Source organism: Cherax quadricarinatus, chromosome 21 (assembly GCF_038502225.1).
Source record: "Cherax quadricarinatus isolate ZL_2023a chromosome 21, ASM3850222v1, whole genome shotgun sequence".
Lineage (NCBI taxonomy): Eukaryota > Metazoa > Arthropoda > Malacostraca > Decapoda > Parastacidae > Cherax > Cherax quadricarinatus.
In genome coordinates, this window is record NC_091312.1 from 10,153,537 (window position 1) to 10,178,823 (window position 25,287).

The 25,287-nt window shown below is 38.5% G+C and overlaps 2 protein-coding genes across 17 annotated transcripts in view; both read right to left on the reverse strand.

Annotated features, from left to right (window-relative positions):
• The window catches only part of Myd88 (myeloid differentiation primary response protein MyD88), a 129,900-nt gene extending 114,890 nt beyond the window's left edge, over positions 1-15,010 (reverse strand). For 2 of the 11 annotated variants that reach the window (XR_011392261.1, XM_070087211.1), the window contains exons 1-5: positions 3,593-3,719; positions 2,782-2,836; positions 1,603-1,870; positions 1,305-1,448; positions 785-972 (exon numbers count right to left, since the gene is read on the reverse strand). Coding sequence is in view for 10 of the 11 variants with exons in the window: in XM_070087211.1 (XP_069943312.1) it covers positions 785-972; positions 1,305-1,448; positions 1,603-1,870; positions 2,782-2,836; positions 3,593-3,679 (742 nt within the window). In the remaining variant the exon portion in view is untranslated. Of the gene's footprint in view, positions 1-784; positions 973-1,304; positions 1,449-1,602; positions 1,871-2,781; positions 2,837-3,549; positions 3,721-3,753; positions 3,822-4,047; positions 4,155-14,840 lie in introns of those variants that run through there. The other 9 variants (XM_070087209.1, XM_070087212.1, XM_070087218.1 and 6 more) reach the window with 9 other exon arrangements.
• Positions 15,011-19,438: 4,428 nt separating this feature from the next.
• The window catches only part of LOC128689133 (uncharacterized), a 724,351-nt gene continuing 718,502 nt past the window's right edge, over positions 19,439-25,287 (reverse strand). For all 6 annotated transcript variants that reach the window (XM_053777262.2, XM_053777261.2, XM_053777265.2 and 3 more), the window contains one exon: positions 19,439-22,885. In XM_053777262.2, the coding sequence (XP_053633237.1) occupies positions 19,826-22,885 (3,060 nt within the window). In that variant the 3' untranslated portion in view covers positions 19,439-19,825. The remainder of the gene's footprint in view (positions 22,886-25,287) is intronic.

Sequence of the window (25,287 nt, forward strand, 5' to 3'; positions counted from 1 at the left end):
TTGAACAGGTCGAGTCATACATGTGAAAGGTCAAAGCGATACTTGTTCCTTGTACTGTGTCCATGTGTTCTGATGCAGCTCTCCAGATAGAATTTAAGCCCTGGATAAATGTTTCAATTGAGTGCCCTGTAGACATAGCATGCACAGTAGAACATTTGAATTTTTTGCATGATCAGCAAGTGTAAACTTTTGAAAAAAGGGAGTTGTGTTGCTTGGAGACTCAATGAGTAATTATTCTGAGTGGATTTTTGCTGAGTAACAACATATTAAAGGTAATTAGTTGTTGTTAATGCCCATGCACAGATACTTTACCATAGGTGAGGTATGGATAGATCAAGGAGTAGTAGAAAGTGAGCAGGGATGTTGTTATTTCTTTGAATCACTGTCTTGGGGGTAAACTACCAATCTGGTTAAATAATATGCTAAGCTAGTGATTGATACATTAATATGGCAGTCTTCATGACGAGTGATAATAAATAAGCAACAAAACCACAGGAAGGATTAGAATAACACACAGCTCTAGGGTATGACCAAAATGCCAAGAGCTTTGTAATATTCCAATCCTTTCCAGTGGTTTTGTTGTTCATGCCACTGATGATGGTAAAACAAAGAAGTGTGAGTGAATCAAACTGGTTAACCTGAAGTTATTAAAATTTCAGCATTTCTGTTAATTATGATAATAGCCTAAAAGTTCAGCATTTACCAATTTTTCTATAAACTTTCAGAAATCATGTAATAACATACTGTATACTAGTGTAATTATAAAATGAACCAGCACACTTACAAATTATTTCCAAAGTATCATCAATGACATCAAAGCGATCCATTGCTTCAAGGAATGTCCACAGCTGCATCATTGTGCCACCTTTTTGACCCCAGATGTGCAAGCAATGCTCAGTTGGAGAAATTTTACCCCAGCAGCTGATACTGCTCACATCGAGATTTGCTTGTTCCGCTAAACCTCTCCAGTCTCTGGGGATACATAATATGAATTACTTAAAACTCTGTAAGTCATATTTTATTTTCTACTGGATGACCCATTTTCATATCAAGACATTTTTACTTTTTGTTTTTTGTATCTTCCACCACTTTAATAAGATCTCCTCTTATACCTTTCAAGGGGTGTCTTTGTGCTGGTGAAGAACTTAGATTAATGTTCCATGTCCCCTACCGGTTGCTTCTCCACAATAATAATAATAATAATAATAATAATAATAATAATAATAATAATAATAATAATAATAATAATAATAATAATAATAATAATAATAATAATAAATTTAGATTTGAACACAACGACATACCTGTGCACCCCTCGTGACGCCAATAATATCTTCCGAGAATCAAGTCTTGTTGCCATGTGCTGTCGCGTAGCAGAACTGAGGATTCTGATAGGAGCCTCGGCTACTTCTCCTCGACGCACAGACATGTCAACCACTGTAGTGTGACTGAAATTAGAGTAGAACTATAGTAAAAACTATAGTAAATATACTGCTAGAACTATAGTAAAAACTGAAGTAAGTATACTGCCTAGTTTTGTAAATAGTATTATAATGAACTTCATATACTGTGACTACAATCATCTACAATTGTTCCACAAACCTTTCCCTAATTATATTTAACCAGGGTTGAAAATTTGAAGGTGAGTAGATAAGACGTTCTGTAGTTATAAGCAAAAGCACTATAAAATTGAGCCTGGAGGCTTTTGGTGTAGTTGGTAGTAGCCTCAGCTCACAAACAAAGGGACAATGGTGCAATTCCCAGCAGGAGTGGAAATGTTGAGTGTGGTCCCTTGAACCTGGTGCCCCTGTCCACTTAGCAGTAATTAGGTTTAGTACTTGAGTGTCAGCCAACTGCTGTGGATTGCATCCTGGGGGAGAGGATTAAAGACCCCCAATGGAAATAAATCTGATAGTCTGATGACAGTGGGTTTATTGGGTTCTACTGGGTTACTAACCCTTTGGGTTAATAATCCAAGCAAAATCATCTTCTACATCCTGAGTTATTAACCTTCAAGATTAATAACTTGAATAAACTCTTTTCAAATACTTATCAACAATTATGTCTAATAAAAAATTGAAAGAATCATAAAAGTTGATAAAGATACACCTGAAGATTATAATAACAATCATATACTCAACAGTACACCGGTGATTTACCTTCATTTTATCATTATCAATAATACTGTTGTTTATACTGATATTTTAATATTAACATTGACAGTGTACTAATGTAATTTACCTCTCTTTGCTAAACTGCCTTAGGTGAGATATAAATTAAAGGGCCAATAAAACTTCAGAGCCTTTTAGTAATAAAATATCAAGCTTTTCTAGTAAAAATTTTTTAATTCATTTACCTCTCCCCATATTATTATTAGTATTATAATCAAGGGGAAAGCACTAAACCCATAGGATTATACAACACCTCTCCCCATATTATGTAATATTCATGTAAAATCCTACTTAACCATCTGTCTAAATCACAAGTAACAGTTAAGCATTGTACTTACGTGGACTTGTACCTAAATAAACTTACTCATTGTGCTTTCCTTTGTGTCTTCCAACATTTTAGTATTATTATTATAAAAATCGTATTGCATTGTAATGGAGAGTTAAACTCTTAGGGGTTCATACAACACCTGGGGAATGGGAGGCAGTCTGACTTGATTACCTAAGAGTAGCTCCAATTCATTAGATCAAGAGCCTTTCACCCACACTAAGACAACCCTTCCTCTCAAGATTTTGTTCTCCACAAAATTTACTGACAATAAAACATCATTACCAGACATAGAAAGGTTAGAAGCCACAGATGTAAACTTGTTGGGTTCACACAGCACCTGGACGAATGGGAGGAATTCAGGTTAGATCCAAGGAGAGGTAATTTAAATCAAATTCCTTTGATCAAGAGCTCCTCACCAGCATCATTGGGGGAGAAGGTAGAGAGAAAAATTTAAGCAAATATTTCAGACATTTGTAAATAAATGATTTGTTCCTGGGACTTTATTCATTCTTAATATGAGTGAAGATGGTCCCAGACCTCTGCTCATTCCTAAGAGTGAATAAGGTCCCAAGACCTTAATTTCCTAATAAATGTCTTAATGAATTCTGAGGTGCCTTTTTCCCCTACTTTTCAGAATCAAATACTACGTTTCAAATTTAGGTTGGTTAAATACATGAGTAAGAGGAGTTGGATTTGAGTGGGATTTGTACATGAGTAAATAGAATTAGCAAAGCTTTATGCTTGGGTAGCGTTTATACTGTTGTGGGTTAGATTTGTGAAGGACCTGCCTAGTATGGGTCAACAGACCTACTGCAGTGTTCCTCCTTTATGCTCTTATAACTAAGCGCTAAACCCATAAGGGTCATACATCGCTGCGTTCATACCACAAAATTTACTGATTAACACTCTTAGTTCTGTTAACTCGGTCACTGCACTATATTCACTTGACACCCCAACATGTACACTTATTTGTTAACTAACACTCAGAGCCTTCTTGTTGCACTGTTGTGAACAACAGAGTTAACAAATCATTCAATGCCATTATCGTACTATACATGGGAAGAGGAAGAGCTAAACCCGTAAGGGATCATACAATCCATGGGGGAAATTGGCAGGAATCGTGTTCAAGCCAAAGGAAGTATAGATTCCATTCCTTGGAACAAGAGCCCCTCGCCAGCATCAAGGCACCTCCCCGACCTTGAGGAGACTCAATCTGTTAAAAAAATAAAGGGAGAAAGAAAGAGAGACAGACACCTGTTACTGCTGCTGCTGCTGTTTATTATATCAGCTGATTCATTTTCATTCTCCTCACACAACGTTTTCTGTGAAATATAAGTTAAGAGTAAACTCAAGAATTTTAACTATTAATAATAATAATAATAATTACTTAATAATTAATGATAATACACCACTTGGACAGTGATGGAAATAAGTCACTGACTATATTTTGGGTTATCCTAGGTAATTTACACATGTTACTGTGTATTTATATTTAAGACAATTGTAATCACCTAAAACTTGTGTAAATACACTTAGGTGTAATTGTACCTACTTGACCCCTCAAGGGAGGCTCCTTGACGTTGGTGAGGGGCTCTTGATCTAGGGAATTGGATCTGTGTTCTGGCTCCCTGAACTAAGCCTGAATATCTTCCCCCTACATACGCTGTATAATCCTACGGGTTTAGAGCTTCCCCATAATTATAATTATTTATTTATTTATTTATTTATAAATTTTAGCATACATACAGGGTACAAAAAAATACAGGTAAGAGCAGCATGCCAAAGCCACTTATATGCATAGCATTACGGGCTGGCTTAAAATTAACTTAAGATTAACTAAGCAATAATGAAATCAGTGATAAGACATTATTGTAAACAGATAACTATAAAGCACAAATGAGTATTACAAAGACAGGTCATATGGTTGCATGCATTGCTGTTCATTCAGTAGAATGGAGTATTCTGTTAGGTAGTGTATTTAAAAAAATAACAGTTAGATTGGGTCCTAGGTTTAACATAGGATGTAAACTCTCGAAGTTGCAAAAAACTCAGCGTATATATGCCGTATGACCCTAGTGGGTTTAGCTCTTCATTTTTATTATAATAATAATCAACGTATAAATGCTGAGGGTTTAATCCCTGTTTTAGAGATTGTAGTATTCTTTTTTTGCGGTGGAAAGGCTACAATGCAGCCTTGATAACCTTCGTGTGGTCGATAACTTTAAACACCATTAATTAAGTGAGGAGTACTTTCTCAAGTATATATAGGTTTAGTTCCTGTGTCAGGGAATGTTGACTCTTGTAATGTATAGGGTTTAAGTTAGCCACTTATGCAACAAAATACATTACATGGTTGCAAACATTAATGAATTATGGGAGTAATTATCTTTTTCGTGGTTTTTAACCTAGGAAACCATTCCTGTATGACCCTTGTGGGTTTAGCGCTTAGTTTTGATTGTAAGATAAGACAGATAAGAGTTTCTTCGGATTTTTAACCCCGGAGGGTTAGCCACCCAGAATAACCCAAGAAAGTCAGTGCGTCATCGAGGACTGTCTAACTTATTTCCATTGTGGTCCTCAATTTTGTCCCCCAGGATGCGATCCACACCAGTCAACTAACACCCAGGTACCTATTTGCTGCTAGGTGAACATGACAACAGGTGTAAGGAAACACGTCGAAATCTTTCCACCCCGCCAGGAATCGAACCCGGGCCCTCCGTGTGTGAAGCAAGAGCTTTAGCCAAAGTGTCATATTTCCAATGTTAATAAATTTAAATTTGCCGTGTTGATAACATTATCGTTAGAGCACTAAAATATGCAGATCTGAAACAGTGGAACTAATATTTCAGTATGTCCATTTGTTGACAATGAATTGGCTTAGTAACAATTTTATTTGAATTACTATTCCGGAGTTACTCAGAATAATCTAAAAGAAATTAACCCAGTCTGGCTTATGTCCACTGAAGTTGTGTGATCCTCTTTCCCTGGATGCCATCCACAACAGTCTGTTAACAAACCATACCACGGGTGGGGTTTGAACCCGCGGTATAGTTTGTAATCGTGTCATTACGATTTCGTGAGTCATGTTGACGGCTTTCAGGGGACTTGAGCTAGAGTTCGTCACGGCCATGCTAGCGGGAGATTCGACTGTAAAAACTTGCATTTGTGGTCACAGTGGTGCGTATGGTGTAGAAATATACCAAGTACGATGAATTTTATTAAGCTAGCTGGCCCAGTGGCTAACGCAACGGTCTGGAATTTTGAGACTGACCACGGGTTCAAACCCGCCCGTGGTATGGTTTATTTGCAATCGTGTCATTACGATTTCGTGAGTCAGTTAACACTCGGGTACCTACTTATTGCTAGGTGGCCAAGTGTAAGGAAACATGTCTAACGTTTCCACTTTTTGTTTACTTATGAATAATTTCGATTTTTTATTTTTACCCTCGTAGCCTGGCTTGGGGTTGGTATGTCTGTGTCCAGCATTAGGAATAATATTAGGAGAGAAGTAAATAATGAAAATGATTGTTATAGGAATGCAGTTAGAAGCCTGAATAGATCTATAACCCACTATGATAACATGAAGGTAGATAAGTATGTTTATGGAGCAACTTGCAATGTGAACAGACTGACTGATGTTGTAGTGGCCAGGCTTAGGCTTGGTTACAAGTACTTCTGGCAGTTTGGGAGACACACAGATGATGATCAAACTAAATGTAAATTATGTGATCAGGCATATGGTCACTGTCTTGAACACTATGTGCTTAATTGTCTACTTATTGGGGAATACAGAGATAGACAGTATAATAACCTATGTGACATGTCAAGATATCTTATTAATGAAAATAAGATACCAGATATACTAAGCAAATTTCCTAGATTTGCTTGTAACAGATAAGTGAACTATAGATATAAATCCATATGTACTCCTGTTAACCCTTCTGAGGCCTAGTTCCTAGGCCGTTTGTGTATCCATATGTTCTTGCGCTACCGTCCACAGGATGGATATGGGGTGCACAATAAACTAGCCACTTCGGTGGCAAAATCTAATCTAATCTATTCCACTTGTGAAGTTCCTCACAACCCCCCACCTTTACCACTAGAGGAAGATGGGAGAGTTTTAGACAAAATTCGGTAAAGTCAAGGATGATGGGTGTTTAAAATTCCGCAATTCACAATTCTTCCTCTAAAGGACATAAGATGTTATTGTTAAATACCGCAGTGACTGAAAAAAAAACAAATGTTAACATATACTGAAAAACTTTTTGTAATAACCGAACTCTGTAAACATTCTCCTTCTGTTATGTAAATGTGTATATATATAATCCTTTATTAATTTTAATATACAGTCCACAAATTTATATATTTACCAGAATTCTTGGTGATGTATCTTTCATTTGTAATTAATAGGTCTAGAGCAACTTGTGGATAAGTCAGTTGTAGGTATCGAAGGGGGACATTTTTGCGACCTAGGTGTCCCAAATTTCTACTTGTCTATGTAACTGATAAATAATAATTATCTTTGTTATCATTTACTGTTATGTACATAATGAGTTACATTCAGATAAATGTAATTTTCCACATTTAATTTGCCCGTTGGTCCTTCTTGAACCGGAGGTAATTAGTGAAGTCATTAATTAGTTAATTACTTAATAATTATATGTGAAATGACAGGAGGTGGATGTTAAATTCACAAATTTACTTAATGTGTACTGGATTATAATTATTACAATATTAATTTGGATAAGCCAAGTCAAGTATGACTAAAGATTATATTAATGTGTATAATATTAATTTTGCTATGCCAAATTCTGGCAAGGATTTATATTAATTTGTATAATATTAATTTGATAAGACGATTCTGGCCAAGATTTATATCAGTGTATGTGTAATTACTAAACTCAAGTGTAGCTAACATTATTAATGTGTATGTAAAATTTATATTACAATTTTCTTACATGTAATTGCTAAGCTCAAGTGGCTAGGATTTATATTAATGTATTTGTATAATATTAATTTTGATAAGCCAATTTTGGCCAAGATTTATATCAGAGTATGTGTAATTGCTAAGCTCAAGTGTAGCTAAAATTTATATTATAATTTTCTTACATGTAATTGCTAAGCTCAAGTAGCTAGGATTTATTCAAAGGTAAGTTGTATCAGTGTTGTAAGTTGTAATCAGTGTTATTAATAAAGTTGAATTTAATACATTGCATCATGGCTGAAAATGAGGAAATTAATATAGAAGACAAACATATGGTATACAGAGCAAAAAAAAGCATCACTGCAAGCTAGAAAAAGGCATGTAACAAAAGCATACAATAAATGTTTGGAATTAATGAATCATGAAACTGTGAATACTAATGATTTAAAATTGCATTTAGATGCTTTAGGTAATAGATATGATTGATACAAATTATATTACAACAAATATGAAGGAGATTTGTTAGTAAACTGTGTAGATTCATTCATTCATTCATTCATTCATTAGAGGTTTGCCGGTACTTCCGGCCCGGGTCTTCTCCATATGGTGACCCGGCTGTCAACTGTGTAGATGAGACTGAAGTAGATCTTATGATTAATCAGTATTATGAATTAGAGGAAAAGATTCTTTCTTGTAAAAGTCAGGCCTTGAATAAATTAAAATGTGTAAACCAGGCAGTTAATCAGTTTGCTCCAACAAATAATATGTCTTTGCCAAAACTCCCAGAATTATGTTTACCTGTACTTAATCCTAGAGAAAATTGGGAGGAATTTTGGTCAATTTTTAAAGCAGCTGTGCATGACAGGAGTGACCTAGCCTGTGTAACTAAATTATTTTACCTCAAAGGACAGGTGAGAGGAGATGCTCACATACTCATACAAGCCTTTCCCAATGTAGATGACTCTTACAAGGAAGCAGCTGACTTGTTGAAAGTCACTTATGGTAATACAGAACAAAGTAGGTTGGATCTAGTGAATATCATTGTTAATTTAAAATCTCCAGATCACACTTACAAAGGTTTACAGCAGTTTAGAGTTAAAGTGGAGAGCACTCTCAAAACTTTAAGTAATAAATATAATCTGAAGGAATCAGACTGGTTATTGAGTGCCATTGTACAGAATAAATTTAGCTATAAAACACTTGAATGGCTCTCAAATAAATATCACAAGGGTTATTTTGGTCTGGAGGAAATAAGACTAGGTCTACAAAAATTAATTGTGCAGTTGCAGACCAGCCAACTAACTCATTTTAAAGATGCAACACATAATAACTGAGGTATCTGTCAAGTTTCACAAAGGGAAAAATTATCCCAATGGTAATAATCAAATTTCATTTCCTGAAGGGTTGCATAGGTGCATATCAAGTAGCAGGAATCAGAAATAATGATTCTCCACAAGGTAAGAAGAATAAGTACCCTCCTAAGAGTAGCCCAGTTAATAAGAAACCAGTCAAAGAAAAGAGAGATTGTCTTTTCTGCAAGGGTACTCATTTTTCTAAGAATTGCAGTGCATACAATTCATGGAATGATAAGGTTGAAAGATTGGAGGAACTTGACAGATGTATCAGGTGTTTAGGTAATCACAATGTAAAAGATTGTCATGCCAAATTAAACAACTGTTATCAATGTCACAAAGGAAGACACCATATAGTCATGTGTAAGGGTCTATATGATAATGTTGATAATAATGACAATGTTGACAATCCTGACACAACAGTAGCTAGTGTAAAAATTGCTGCTAATGTTAATAATGATTTTGCTGAAGTAGCCTTACCTGTGTTACAGGTAAAAATTGATAAAAGGCATAAATCAAAAAATGTAAATGCATTATTGGACCAGGGATCCCAGCGTACTTTCATAAAACGTAAATGTCTTGATGGTATGAAAGTACAGATGGGAGATCCCACAACTTTAAAATTATCTGGTTTTCTCTCGGATAAAAGGGCTCAATTGTATGACACTGTTTATGTAACTGTCAGGTTGGGCAATGAGAAAAAACGTGTTAATGCAGTAATTGTAGATAGACTTCCAGAGAAAATATCTACAGTAGGGCTTAGTAAAGCTACAGAAAGACTCTCACATAATGTAAATTTAGCACCTGGTGTAAGTGATGATTCTGTAGGCCCAATAAATATGTTGATAGGTAGTGACTATTATGCCTCCTTTGTAAAGGGTATGGTAAAGAAATGTGGTGTCACCCTTTTGAAGACTGCAGGAGGCCATGTAATGTATGGTAGGATTCCTCGTAATAATACTACATGACTAGAGGAAACTACGAATACCATAACTGTGTGTCTTATTCATGAAATCGTACCCCAGTATAATTCTTCCATAGAGGATGGTGTTGAGCCAGTGCATAAATTGTGGGAATTAGACAGCATTGGAATAAATGTAAATGAAGAAAGTCCAGACGATTCTTTTACTCAGGAACAGTACCCGAGAGATGTAAAATTTGAATCTGGACAATACTGGGTACGACTTCCGTGGAGACTGAACCATCCAGAATTGCCCACTAATTACAGAATGGCATATGGACAGTTAAAGGCTCAGCTCCGCGAACTGAGTAAGACACCAGAATTGTTAACTGCCTATAATGATATAGTTGCTGAACAATTAATTAATAAATTTATAGAAGAGATACCTCCTGAGCAAGCCAAAATTTATGGTCACTATTTGCCACATTACGGAGTGAAGAAGGATTCTAAGACCACTCCTTTGAGGATTGTGTTTAATTGTAGTGCCAGGAGTAACAAAAATGTACCTAGTTTAAATGACTGTTTGATGACAGGTCCATCGCTGATGGAAAAATAAGGAGATATCTTATTAAATTTCAGGGTGAAGAATTATGCCTTTATGACTGACATAAGTAAAGCTTTCCTAAGAGTGGGTTCACAAGAGGCTGACCGGGATTGTACCCGCTTCTTATGGCCTGAGAATCCTAGTGACCCACTTAGCCCTCTGAAAACCTTTCGCTTTAGGAGCGTATTATTTGGTGCTACATCCAGTCCGTTCCTACTTCAAGCGACGATAAATGCACACCTTAAACATATGGGAAGTCCATTGAGTAAAGTAATGAGCAAACAATTTTATGTGGACAATTTCATGGGTGTGATGTCAACTGAAGAGGAACTGTTATTGACTTACAGAGAGGCTAATAAAATAATGCAAAGCACAAATATGCCTCTGAGGGAATGGAATAGTAATTCGTCCAAACTAAAGGACAAAATAAGTAAAGATTTCCCTGGAGATGAAGTGCCAAAATGTAGTAATGTATTGGGTTTAACTTGGGATACTGAGAGAGATTTGTTAATGTTAAAACCTAATAATTACAGTATGTCCAATAAATTAACTAAGTTTTGCTTGCTGAAGTTTCCAAATGTTTTGATCCACTAGGTTTAGTGTCACCCCTTACTATAAGAGGGAAATTATTAATACAGGAAGCATGGAAACTTAAATGTGCTTGGGATGAAATTCTACCTGAGGAATTCATTAACAGGTGGGATGAATTAATTGGTGATTATGAAAAAATTCCAATGTTGGAGTACCCACGCCAGGTGGCCAATCCAAATGGGAAAAATGTACTCCACATTTTTTGTGATGCTTCAAAATTGGCATATGGAACAGTTGCTTACCTTCAATGTAATAGTGTTATTTCTCTTGTTGTGTCTAAGGCTAAAGTGTCTCCAATTAAATCATGTACCTTACCTCAGTTGGAATTAACAGCCATTTATGTAGGTGTCAAATTAGCTAATTATATAAGAAATAAGCTGCAAGAGATAAATATTAGCGACACTGTAATTTGGTCTGATAATGAGGTGTCCTTACAATAGATTCATAATGGAAACAGTAAAATTCTGTACGTACAAAACAGAGTCGCTGAAATTAATCAGATGCAAGAGAAGTATAATAGTTTGGGTCAGCATATGTTAACATTTAATCATATACCTGGTGAGGAGAATCCAGCTGATTTCTTGTCTCGAGATTTATCTTATGCTAAATTTGTAAATGCTGTGTCATGGTTTAAAGGACCGAGCTGGTTGGTAAATAAAGCTAATTGGCCTGTACAAAAGGCGTATATTGCTCCTGTTGAAATTACTGTGACCACCGCTCCAATAGTTTGTCCTTCCTTAGCCACTGATATAAATAGGTATTCTTCTTTACCCAAACTAATCAATGTAACTAAGTTGGTGTTTAAATTTCTAAACAAGAAGAATATCTCGTATAAGTTTTCACATCCTCTTGAATATTGGATAAAGAGGTTACAAGAAGAAATCTGTGGAAATGAGATTAAATTGATGATGGAAAGAAAAATTGTGAAAGGCTCCATAATAGAGAAATTGGGGCTGTATTTAGAGAACAATGTAATTAGGTGCAGAGGTAGGTTACAAAATGCTGAATTGGGTGATTATGCTAAACACCCTATTTTACTGCCCAAAACTCATCATCTAACAAATTTAATTGTTCTAAATGCCCATAAATATGTAATGAATGGTGGGGTACAAGATACCTTAAATTGTATTAGGGAAACTTTCTGGATTCCACAAGGACGGCAAAGTGTAAAAAGGGTGATTAAATCTTGTGTAATATGTCGCCGTGTGGATGCCAGATCCTATATGTACCCTGGTCCTCCACCATTGCCAAATGAGCAATTTGAGTCATTTAGCAACGAACTCCACCCGGCCGCAGTGTGGAAAATACTGTATATATTTTCCAGAAATACAGTAGTTATATGTAAATAGATGGCCATACTGTATTTAATAAAAATTTATGTCATAAAAAATGGGAAGCCTGCGCCTGCGCAAGATAAGATAAGATTTCGTTCGGATTTTTAACCCCGGAGGGTTAGCCACCCAGGATAACCCAAGAAAGTCAGTGCGTCATCGAGGACTGTCTAACTTATTTCCATTGGGGTCCTTAATCTTGTCCCCCAGGATGCGACCCACACCAGTCGACTAACACCCAGGTACCTATTTGCTGCTAGGAGGAGACTCGCCATTGTGTTTTGAATGAGCCAAGAAAACGTTAGTAAAAATGGGAAGAATTTTCGTGCTCTAGAGGTAAAATTGGGCTGACACCTCTCAAATAGGAGGCAAAATTGTTGGATGTGCATTCCTGCATAACTGAGATATCAGGCGAAAGGACAAGACTCTAATTAGATGGAAACCAGATATTACTCCAGCTAAGTGTCTTATTTTATGTTAGATTCTGGCCAGTTTCTTCATAAATTTTAGACAGGAGTTAGATATGATACAACTTAATCTCCAGTCAAATTGGTGAGTGATTTTAAGATATTCTCCTTCTGTTATGTAAATGTGTATATATATAATCCTTTATTAATTTTAATATACAGTCCACAAATTTATATATTTACCAGAATTCCTGGTGATGTATCTTTCATTTGTAATTAATAGGTCTAGAGCAACTTGTGGATAAGACAGTTGTAGGTATCGAAGGGGGACATTTTTGCGACCTAGGTGTCCCAAATTCCTACCTGTCTATGTAACTGATATATAATAATTATCTTTGTTATCATTTACTGTTATGTACATAATGAGTTACATTCAGATAAATGTAATTTTCCACATATTCTATTAGGTAATGTAATTACAAAAAAACAGTTTGATAGGGTCATAGGTTATACATTTATGAGGATAGACTGAGGGCCCTGAATCTACACTCTCTAGAAAGGCCTAGAATTAGGGGGGACATGATTGAGGTATATAAATGGAAAATAGGAATTAATAAAGGGGATGTAAACAGCGTGCTAAAAATATTTAACATAGGACTCGCACCAATGGTTTTAAATTGGAAAAAAATCAGATTCAGGAAGGATATAGGAAAGCACTGGTTTGGTAATAGAGTTGTGGATGAGTGGAACAAACTCTCGAGTAGTCATAGAAGCTAAGGCTTTGTATAGTTTTAAAAATAGGTTGGATAAATACACGAGTGGGTGCGGGTGGGTGTGAGTTGGACCTGTTTAGCATGTGCTCCTTAGCATGACCTCATTAGGTCAAGGCATTGGCTTAAGCCGGTGGGAGAATTGGACCTGCCTCGCATAAGCCAGTAGGCCTGTTGCACTGTTCCTTCTTTCTTACGTTCCTCAAGCTCATCAAAATCTCTAATTTTGTTTGAAAGATCCTGAAGTGAACTGTATAAACATGCACAAGTACTCAGTAATAGTTTTGATTTCTGAATGGCTTTGCTGACCTTGTGAAAATGACCCAGTACACGGGTCCAAATATGCAACATAAACACAAATTCCAGTTCTTCCATTTTCTGCAATAGATTGCTAGCTTGAAGCCTTGTATCACCCTTCTCATCAGAGTACAAATGCCCGAGGGCCTCAGTCAACTTACCTATCCTACTGCTTTCCTGGAAGGACAAAATAAGTTCAGAAATCAATGCCAGGGTCGAGTTATTGGTTTAAGACAGCATTATTCTGAAATGGAGTGCAAGGAACATTACTGAAGGGTTAAGAGAGTACAGTACATTATGACGTGTAAGAAAAGCCAATGTGCCAAAAATATTGTACACCTTGGCCGGAAGCCTCCTATATTTTGAGGCCCTAGGTTTCGGCCTGCCAAGCCTCTAGGACCCTAGGTAAATCCAGCACTAATAATCTGCTGGCAGCAGGTTGCTGACAGTATGCTCTAATTGTGCTCATGGCGTCTTTAACGTTACACTGGACTTGTTTTTACACTTATATATAGTTTGATAAAGGTATGTATGAGACAGTGATTGCTCTTCTGCAGGCCTATGGATTTGTCTCACGTAAAGTGAAAGTGCAAAAGTTCATCAGTAAGTGTCAGGTCAACGTCTTCTGGGTAATGCTTCCATCAAGAAATTACGTGTACGAAATTCGTTTACATACAGGTAATTTAGATAAGATGCAACAAAGGTAATTATTATTCACCAATTTTGTTGCACCTCTGAAACAAGTGGGACTTAAATCACATTAGCCCACAGGAATGTGAAAATTTCGATTCCCATTACACCTCAACCACACTCACACTAAGCGGGACCTAAAAGTTATTTATTAAGACTAAACATAATCAGGAGCTCTGGTAAAATTGATTTTTGTTTTGTGGACTGTACATATTGTTTGTGACTTGAATGAAGATGTGAGAGGGTATATTACATTTAGTATTACACTATGACTATATATAGTGAACGCAATAGATAAATATTTAATATTAACACTTACCAATTTGGACCACAGGTGAAACACCTTAACGCTACCTAGACACCTAGCAATACGAAGGCCAATGTAAACTACTGTACAAAATAGGCTAGCGTTATTTCTCCTAGGCATGTAGTAGGGAGCCACCAGTGTCCTTCGATGTTCTCAAATTTTCTTACCTTATTACCGTGGTTTCACACGAATTTGCTTCTCATACTGTAGTGTAGGCGTCACCGCATTATTTTCAGGTCGTCTGAGGCCGCTCCACTCCAATTTAGCCCCGATGACGATCGATTTAATTACAAAGTTTTTGTCACCTGTCTTTTAGATTTCCATTATGGCGTCTTCACCTTCACCCGTCTGCGCGGGTGAGGGTGAAGACGCCAAAATGAAGGTGAAGATCACCAGCAGCACATTTTACACCTTATTTACATTCTTGAAATTTATACATTATAAATTTAGGAAAACTGTCAAATTTTCCACATGTCACTTGTGTCGGGATCGAACCCAGGACCCCCTGATGTGAGCCGAAAGTGCTACAAGTTGAACCAAATGCAGCAGTTAGAACAAAGCTGCAAGTAGTGTCTTTATGAGTGGAACTATTACTGAACAGTTATAACCAGTTTCCCCTATCCTATTTTTTTTAAAGTTTGGCTTATTGATAGCTGAACCAATAATTGTTATAATCAGGAGAGCAAAACCAGGGGTGGGGGTTTAATATATATTTACTCTCATTATATGTTATCCTCTTAAATGTTAATCATTCCATTGTGTCCACCTTAGGTTAATAATCAAAACTAATTCCTCGGTGCTACTTCAGCGTACGGTCTACCAGCCCATTTACACTTTAGCGTGCGGTTAGGTTATTTTAGGTTAACCTAACCTAACCGCACGCTAAAGTGTAAATGGGCTGGTAGACCGCACGCTAAAGTAGCACCAATTCTTCTCTACCAAACTTACTAAAGCCATATAGCATGAACTAATAGAATATTCAATTTTCTTGTATTCATTGTAACTCACCTAATGGCCATATGTACAATTACTGTACTGTTATTGCCTTATTAATTTTAAGTTAGTCTTAAATTTGTCCGAAATGCTCTGCATCTTTATAAAGGGGCTTTTGGCATGTACACCCAATTGTTATACTCCTTTGTACAAACATGTATCATGCTAAAATAAAATTATTATTATTATTATTATTATTATTATTATTATTATTATTATTATTATTATGGGGGCTATCAGACTGGAATAGAGAGTAAGTCTTGTTTCGAAGCAATTGTTATTATTTTTACTTTTATTTACGTAGGCTCAAGGGGCTTAGGGAATTTTGGGGGCTGGCTTGGTGCCGCCACTGCACCAAGACATCATACAGCATATGGGGAAGGGAAGGCAATCAGGTTCGATCCAAGAATGGGAGAGATAGGTTCACTTTCTTGGATCAAGAGCCCTCTTACCGGCATCGAAGCACCTCTCTTGAGACAATAGCTTGGAAAAGCCTTGGCACTTCCTTAATACAAAACATTTCTTGAATTCTATCTTCCCCACTTACCTTTCACTGAATCTTTACTGTCTGTTTATTCGGTTTAGTTTGGCTGTAGCTTTTGAACACCATGAAACTGACTAGTAGTCGTGTCACTCCTTATCCAGGGATTTCATGGGAACAGAAGACTTGGTACCAGGTTTATTCATGTGGGAGCGGTAAACCCGTAGCACTCTAGACCTATCCAACATCAACCAGCCACCAAGGAAAGCGGTATAGGAAGAAATGGACATTTTATTCTAATGTGCAATATAGAGGATTATTATTATTATTATTATTATTATTATTATTAAGAGGGAAGTGCTAAACCCATATGGATCACAATGCCTGGGGAGTGGTAGGCAATCAGGTACAATCCAAGAAAGGGGACAAGTCCACCTACTAGGGTCAAGAGTCCCTCACCAACAAGGAGGCATTCTAAAGTAGAATATCAGTTGTACAACCACGTTAATAAGCTTGGGAGGAGATTATTATTATCACAGGAAAGCGCTAAACCTGTAGGATTATACAGCGCATGTGGGGGAGATGGAAGGTATTCAGGCTCAATTCAGGGAACCGGAGCACAAATCCAATTTCCTAGATCAAGAGCCCCTCACCAGCGTCAAGGAACCTCCCTAGAGGGGTTTGGGAGGAGAGCAACAAAATCCCAAAGAACCATGCGGTAACCAGACTGAAGTTCATTCTTGAGCTTCAGACCATTCCAGCCCTGTAGCCCACCTGGGATGTGAACGTCTGCCTGAGGTAGGCACTTAAGCCTTGTTCTGGGGAAAATCCCATCTGCAGGCAGGTTCTGGTAACAAAAACACGATTGCAGTGAAGACCTTTAATTGTACATTGCACTCAGCAATGGTTTATTTCTATTATTTCAAGTACAGGTTCTGAGGAGCTAGTTAACCATTAAGTAGGACCAAGAGGGAAGGAACACTGACCTGGCCAAAATGAGAGCAAACTTGGACTCGTTAGAATACCTGTGCCAAGTAGTAACCTGTAGAAGTGAAAAGTAGAATTGGAAGTGTACTAGTAACTGAGAGAGCTACATGCCACCCCAGAAAAATGATGGACAGAGTACAACAGCAACACAATGAGGAGTTGGGAAAAGCATTTGACCCACAGTCAGTGCAGCTTAAATGACAGCCAGAAACTCCCATGGCAGATGTCAGACCTACCGGTTCCAGCTACATCCAGAGAGGACCAATAAGTCAGGGATGAAACAACAGTGATTGTTTATTACTATTAATTATAATCAAAACCAAGAGCTAAACCACCAGTGTCATACAAACAACGATTGTTTAGACTACCTAGCAAACTGGAAGCCTGATCTCTCCTGTTGTATTCATTACAGGTCGACTAGCTGTTGGAAAAACTGCAACCTAAATCAAAAGTAGACAGCTTGTTTGACCAAAGGAAATGTCCTTTTTGTCAACCACCAGGACAAAAACCTGGGAAAGCAGTGCAAGGCTTGGACTGGCACAGCAGCAGCAGAACCAGAGATCTCGCTAGCTCATCAACCACTAGAAAACATAGGATCTTCAAACCCTAGAAACTAGTACCAGCAAAGGACATGACTAATACCACCGTATTATTATTATAATCAAAAAGAAGTGCTAAGCCACAAGGGCTATACAGCAATACCACCATAGCCCCTCTCAGAATAAAGCATAGGTGAACACATTAATTATGGAGGAAGCGAATTTCTCAGGCCAATGCATTTTGAACCAGGTCACCTATCCCTTTTCTCATAGCACAGCCCAGGAACAGAGTACAGTGCTTCACATTGAAGTGGGGTGGATATCAGACCACCCATGAAAATCTATGCACAACAAAATTCAATGAATTTTAAGTCATTTTCATTTATGTATTTGGCTAACCCATTTAAAAAGCTACCCAAAGTAGGCTATTTGCTTCATATCGCCTACTACTTTGTAATTTGTCCATTCATCTTATACACTTCCTAGATTTGAGTTTATCCAGCCTCAATCCATTATTGCCAGTTTTGGCCTAGACATATCAGTACTTTATGTCCCTCTTTTTTATTCATATTTTCCGTAAGTTGACATTCCCTTCTTTCTTTGTCTTTATAGAGTGCAAGTTCCATACTCTTAATATTCATAAAGAACATTCCAGATAAAGGAAATTAACTTTGGCTGTAATAACCCTATATGGGTTATGCAGAGCCTGGGAAATGGAGTTATCAAATTTGACCTGAGGAATAGGAGAGTAGCTCCAATTCCATAGATCAAGGGTTCTTTAGCAGCATGAGGACACTTCCCTGTGAAGAATATGTGTATTGATATGATTTATGCTAATCAGAACTTTTAAACCTAATTTTGATTTAAGCCCTGTATTGTTTAGTCCAGGTCAGGTGGGGAACGGGACAAGATAACATTACACATGTTCTGAAGCTAACACTGAACCAGTTAAAAATGTAATGTACTGGGAAGGCTTAGCCAGATTCCAAGTGCAGAATAGAAAAATAGGGAAAATGTATATTTATGGGTGCCTGGAAATAGAAGGCAATCAGATTTAATCTGGGAAGGGGAGGCAGTCTAATTCCTCTTAACCCTTAAACTGTCCAAATGTAGCTCTACGTTTGGACAGTTTAAGGGTTAAATTAAGAGCCCCTCACCAGCATCAGATTATTATAATCAAGGATTAAACAGCACCTGTGGGGGGAGGGGATGTGGAAGGCATTCAGGGAACTGGAGCACAGATCCATTTCTCTAGATCAAGAGCCCCTCACCAGCATCAGAGCCTCTTTTGAGGGCCAAGTACATCTGTGATTTTATTCCCATGGTAGGACACTGTTCAGGGTTCCCAAAGGATAATACATCTGTAAAAGTGACATTCTCTGGATGGGAACCAGCTCTAAAGATTTTAACTTGTACTGATTATTACATTCAAAGGGAAGCACCAAACCCCTTTGAGTCATACAGTGCCTGGGTAATGGAAAGTAACGAGGTTTGACCCAAAGATGGAAAAGGTAGTATAGTTTCTTGTATCATAAGAGAGAGGCTTGGTATAAATGTGACAATGCTACCTGGCTAACCCTGGTTTGACTTCCACATGAAACCATGTTGATACAAATTATTTCCTATGTGAAAGTGAGAAGCAGTTTACATATATTAATGGAATTTGATGTACAGGTAAATGGAAATTACATAGTCATGACTTAACATTTACTATTAACAAATTTTTACCAACTTTTTTAAAGGACAGTAATAAAAAATATACATATAAAATCTCAAATTTTATTAACAACATATAAACAATTATTGAACAGTTAGTAATAGTAATTTACAAAAGTTTGGTGAAGTGTAGTGGGCAGGGTTGTGGGGAGTAGGGGGAAGTCCCCAGCAGTACCCCACCACTCACATATTTGATAACAGTTAATATTTGAGGTCCTTACTTGTATGACTTAGAGCGTAACTCTGTACAAAATGTACACAATATAATACAAATAATGTACAAATAAAAGCCTTATGATCTTGAGCATTTAGTACGTTAGAGAAGTAATCTAACAGAGAGTCGGCTAGTGTTAGTTGTGGCGGTGTATGCAGCGCAGCATGGCCGCTAAGTGTAGTAAGCGCGGTGGGCGAAGTGAGGCAGAGGAGCTCCTGCATATTAAACGTAGGACTCCTCTCCATAATTAGAATGAGGACGTGACTTTCGAGAGGTAAAAGTATCACCCGCCCCCAGGTGATATGAGGTGATGGGGGCACGGTGGGCAGAAGGTGGCGGCGGGCGATATGGAGGTGGATGAACTTTAGCTCCTTTAAGTGTTTCGCCAAATATTGCTCGAAGCTGCGATACTGACCAACTAATTTCTTGCCTGAGCTCAGAGTCAAGCTTACGTAGGTCATGAAGTGCAGCAGGACCTCCGGGGAAGTCTTGCAAGGACGGTGTGGTATGGCAGTCCCACTCTTCCTCTTCTCCATCACCATCAGAGTCAGGGTGCTGAGAAGGGCAAGTCTCACGGGTGGGGACACTTTTGCTGCGGTGAGACGCTGATGAGTCTCGCCTACGAGCTCTGCCTCGACGCTTATCATTATGTGAGTTGGAGTCAGTAACAGATACAGACGTCACATGAGGCTCTACTACCCAAGACCCCGATGTTTGGATACCCTCATCTTTTACCTCATCATCGAGATCATAGTCATCTGTTTGAGTCTCTATACTTTTCTTTTCTACCCTGGGTGGTGATACGGCTCGACTTGTGGTCTGCCTTACTCGAGACTCGGAATATTGAGAATATGCAGAGTCAATTTCAATAACTGTACGTTCTTTAGGCGGTAGTGATGGGGGACTATCATCTGTATATATAATAGTTTTGTGATAAGGTGGATCACATCCATATGAGGTCGGAAGAGAGGTAACAGAGCGGGACTTGCGAGCATGTGTCTCTACATGTACAGGTGGAAGGTGCTTGAGACGACCTAAACCATCACTTACTCTGCGGTTTCCACGCTGCTTAGGAGGTAGTGGTGGTGGTTCAGATTTAGGTGGCAGAGGTGGCGGCCGTTCATATTCATCACTGTCTTCTGCTTGTGCTGGAGAAGCACGTACCAAGTCTCCTGGATAGGTATTTTCTTCTTGATATATTCTCAGTGACTCTTCATATAACTGTTTAGCTCTTGCAGATTTCATTTTTTCCTCTCTTATGGCAAATTCAGGAAAGTGTCCATCTCTACCAGGAGATCCTTGTGCTTGGTGACCTTGTTGTTGCCCACCTCGGAACATGAGAGAACGTCTGCTGAGAGCCTCTTCATAAGACGGAGGGTTTGAGGCAAGAGTTGTGGTACTTCCTGCAGATACAACTGTACACATACTACCCGTCCGCTCACTCTTGAAAGATGAGTTGCGAGAGTTGTGTGATTCACCGGAATCTGAGGGTGTATTCTCTGTGCCATAAACTGCTTCCCAGGCATTAAGTCCACCCCCTCTATATTCTTTTCCTCTGGAATTAGACCGTGAAACATGTGGAGTAGAATCGTCATCACTCAAAGTGGATGAATCATAAGAGCGGTCAGCCTCATCATGTATTTGAGGAGTGGAGCGGGAGCGCTGCCACGCAACAGCATCATTTGATGATGATCGAGAAACAGCCAGAGTGTCGTCTGGAGAGCGCCCTAATTTGTCACCCTCTCGTGCTGGTTCCATTAGATAATGGGCAGACTTAGACCTCCTGATAGGAGACTCTCGACCTCCAGGTCCAGGACAGTTTTCGTTTTCTTCACCCGGAGGTGGTGGAGGAGCTCGACCTTTCCCATGTTGTGCAGGTCTCTTGTTGGCAACACCAACTGGACTTAAAGAAATACCATAATCAAGGCCATTATATTTGTTAAGGAGAGACTCTTCTGATGTGGATCTTACCAGTCCTCCATCACCACTGCTTGAGCGAGATACTCTACGAAGATTTGATCGACGTCGCATCCAGTCGTGCCGCTGGAAATTGGAGTTAACAACAAAGGGGGGAGGGTTAACAATGCTGCCTGATGATCCAGCTGGCACACTGTATATGGACTCCTCTTCTTGACTTTTCCGATAGACATCGCTCATCCTGTCCTGGCGGCTTTGGTAAACTCTAGTGTATTCCTTGCCTTGGACTGGAGGTCCCTGAGAGTATCCAGGTGTAGAATATGTAATTTGTATCCGAGCATGTTCACGACTGGGTGCAGCATAATAATTTTCTGGGTCATCATAGCCTACAGGAAGCTTTTCAGGTCGACGATATACAGCTGCATATATTGCATTAGGATTGTTAGGAGCTGTATAATGTTGAAAGCGATCTGCAGAGCGCTCTGAATGGCCACCACTGCTATAATTGCTGACACTTTTGTCAGCCCCAGAGTGGCCAGAGCTGGTGGACTCGCTCTCTTCTTCATCAGGCGTATAAAGCTGTGAGTCACTCATAGTGAGACCAGAGTCACGGCTCAAGTTGGTCAGAGACATCTTGTCCTTACGAGGCAGCGGAGACAGTTCACCTTCTACAAGCAGCTCTCGCTCTAAGGAGTCAATACTGCTATCATCTCTTCTCATGCCGCTGGAACTGTGCAGACTATGGCCACTGTGAAGGCTGTGCAGGCTGTCTGATTCCTCTGCTCCACTGTCTTGTCTCATGGGATCTCGCTCTGGAGGTTCACCCAATAAGTGGAGCATATCTTCCCCAAATATATCCCCACATCTCTCAATGAGAAACTCTACTACAGCTGGCACCTGTTTTGAGGCCTCTGGACTGAGTGCTAAGACTGGGGAAGATGGCCACAAAATGGATGGTCCAACACACACAGCAAGGTTAGATGCAGACATCATGTTTTCAGAGGCACGTCGAACAATGTGGTACAGCACACAAAGAAAATGCTGAAGAAGGATGAGGTGGGCACGGGGTAGCCGAGAGCACAAGAGAAGAGTCCTCGAAATGCGCTCTCTTAAGCCGTCAATTTGTGACAGCTCCAGCCACTCCTCATATAAATCAGCAACCAGCAAGCAGTCAGGCATAGAACGAAGGAAATCTTTCAGGAGTGCTGCAACAGCCGTTATGTGCACATTGTCGAGGTCAATAGTACCATCTGCCTCATTCATATCAAGTTTCTCCCTTAGTTCCCGAACAAGCCGTGCATTGGCTGACTTACGGAAAATGCCCACTGTGAATGGCCCTTTCAGGAACAGCTGTGACAGCATCTCCTGAAAGAAGAAATGTAACTTTCAATTAGACCAACAGTTATAAAGTTTGAAATGCAATTGACAAAAACACCTGTGAGTTCGCAATTTGTGTATGTCATGTATTTCATAAACATTTTGTATTTTGTATCATCAATATACCTTTTAGACCTTGTGTACAGTACCAATTTCCCTTATAAAGTATGTGTTGGTGTTTGTATTTTTATGTGCTAATGCACATTCCTACCACTCAGAATCTTTCCCCTTAACCCACCCACTGCAACTTTTGCAACACTGCATAGCTCCTGACGAAGCACAGAAGTACAAAAGGACTGGAGCTAGTGATTTCCACCCCATAGTGGCTTTTGTTAAAACACACACACACACACACAATGCAGAGCCAAGAACTGTGACTCAATCCCTACAACCACATACAGACAAGTACACATGCACAAGAATACACACAACACAAATAGTAGAACCAACAATAGGGAAAACAAAGCCATTTTTTAACCATGTTTCAAGACTTACTATTCTCATCTACAGGTCTGAATTTTTTTTTTAACTTTAAAATTACAAAATTTTATAATAAAAAGTATAAATTTCTTTACACCTTTGTAATTCTGAATGTCTTTCTTTTTTCTGAAGAACTGAACATGAGAATATTAAGACTTGAAATGTTGTGAAAAAAATGGCTTTGTTTGCCTTATCATTGGTTCTACCAATGATATTTTAAGATTGCACTTTCCACATAATTACTCAACTGCCGATATATGTGTGTGATACACGTGGAACCTTGACTTACGAGTTTAATCCGTTCCGTGACCTAGCTCGTAACTCAATTTGCTCGTATATCAAATCAATTTTCCTCATTTAAATTAACTGAAATGCCATTAATCCATTCCAGCGGAATTCCTGCTCTCGGGTGGCAGGACAAAATACAGTGGACCCCCGCTTTACGATCAGCTCCCAATGCGACCAATTATGTAAGTGTATTTATGTAAGTGCATTTGTACATGTATGTTTGGGGGTCTGAAATGGACTAATCTAATTCACAATATTCCTTATGGGAACAAATTCGTTCAGTAATGGCACCTGAACATACTTCTGGAATGAAATAATATCGTAAGCCGGGGGTCCACTGTACTTCAATAGTATAACACTAATATCAACTCTACGGCTTATTTATCTATGACAATTGATCTAATACGACATAATAAACAATATAAATAACATAGAAACATGATATATACTTTAGAATGAATAAAATATGTTTTAATGTGATTGGTGGCTCCCATTCCCACTCCCACTCTGACCATATCTTCCCATGCTCTTCTAAGAGAAAACAGTGTTTGTGAGGCTAACTGCACTAGATCACTAGTTTCATAAGGAAAACACTGAAACAATGTATTTATAAATAAGAAATATTGTATAAAAACATAATAAAACACAACAAAAAATGTAAAGAAATAAACTGGTTTTATAAAGTGTACGTACATGCTGGAAGAGCAGAGTATGTTGTCAGTGGCCCTATAAACCCCAACAACAACACTGGAGGAGTTTGTTTCGTTTCGTCCTTTTTCTATTGCTTAATCGCTTAACCTACTTGCTACACTCTTAATGCTACAATTTATCGCTGAACTTAACTGCTACAATTTGTTTATTTTCTTTCACTTCACTTTTCACTGATTTACTTGCTACTCTTAATGCTATAACCCACACCCGCACACCTCATTTGTGTTTATCTATGATTTCATGCTTTAATTCCATGGACATCCTCTTTTTCTTCTCAGCACTGTCCTTTGCACTTACTTTCTTAGGACCCATGGTTAGAAAAAAAAATGGAAAAATAACTGCACAAAACACAAGAGAAATGCTTCCACTGCGAGGTAAACACGTGCACTGCTCAGTGGATGCTGTGGCATTCGCTGCGCCAACTAGTGGCGGCATTCTGAAGCTCGCTTGCTATTATTATAAAGGGGAAGCACTAAACCCGTAGGATTATACAGCACCTGTGGGGGGAGGAGATGGAAGGTATTCAGGCTTAATTTAGGGAGCTGGAGCACAGATCCAATTCCCTAGATGAAGAGCCTCTCACCAGCGTCAAGGAGCCTCCCTTGAGGGGGAAGCTCGCTCGTAAATTGGCTCATAACTCAGAGCAAAAAAATGACCGAGTGACGGCTTGTAATCTTGAAAAACTCGTGTTGGGGCACTTGTAAGTTGAGGTTCCACTGCATGCAACAATGCAAGAACCTGATGTGTTGATTGCAACCAGAACGGCCTAGAGCTATCATTCAACTCCCCTCGTGTTATTTTTCACGCATGCACACACGCTACTAAAAACCTCAATATTTTCCCCTTGCAGCCTTTTTCATATACAGGCTGGCCATCACCAATCTGGTAATCAGTAATTCGGCACTAATTTC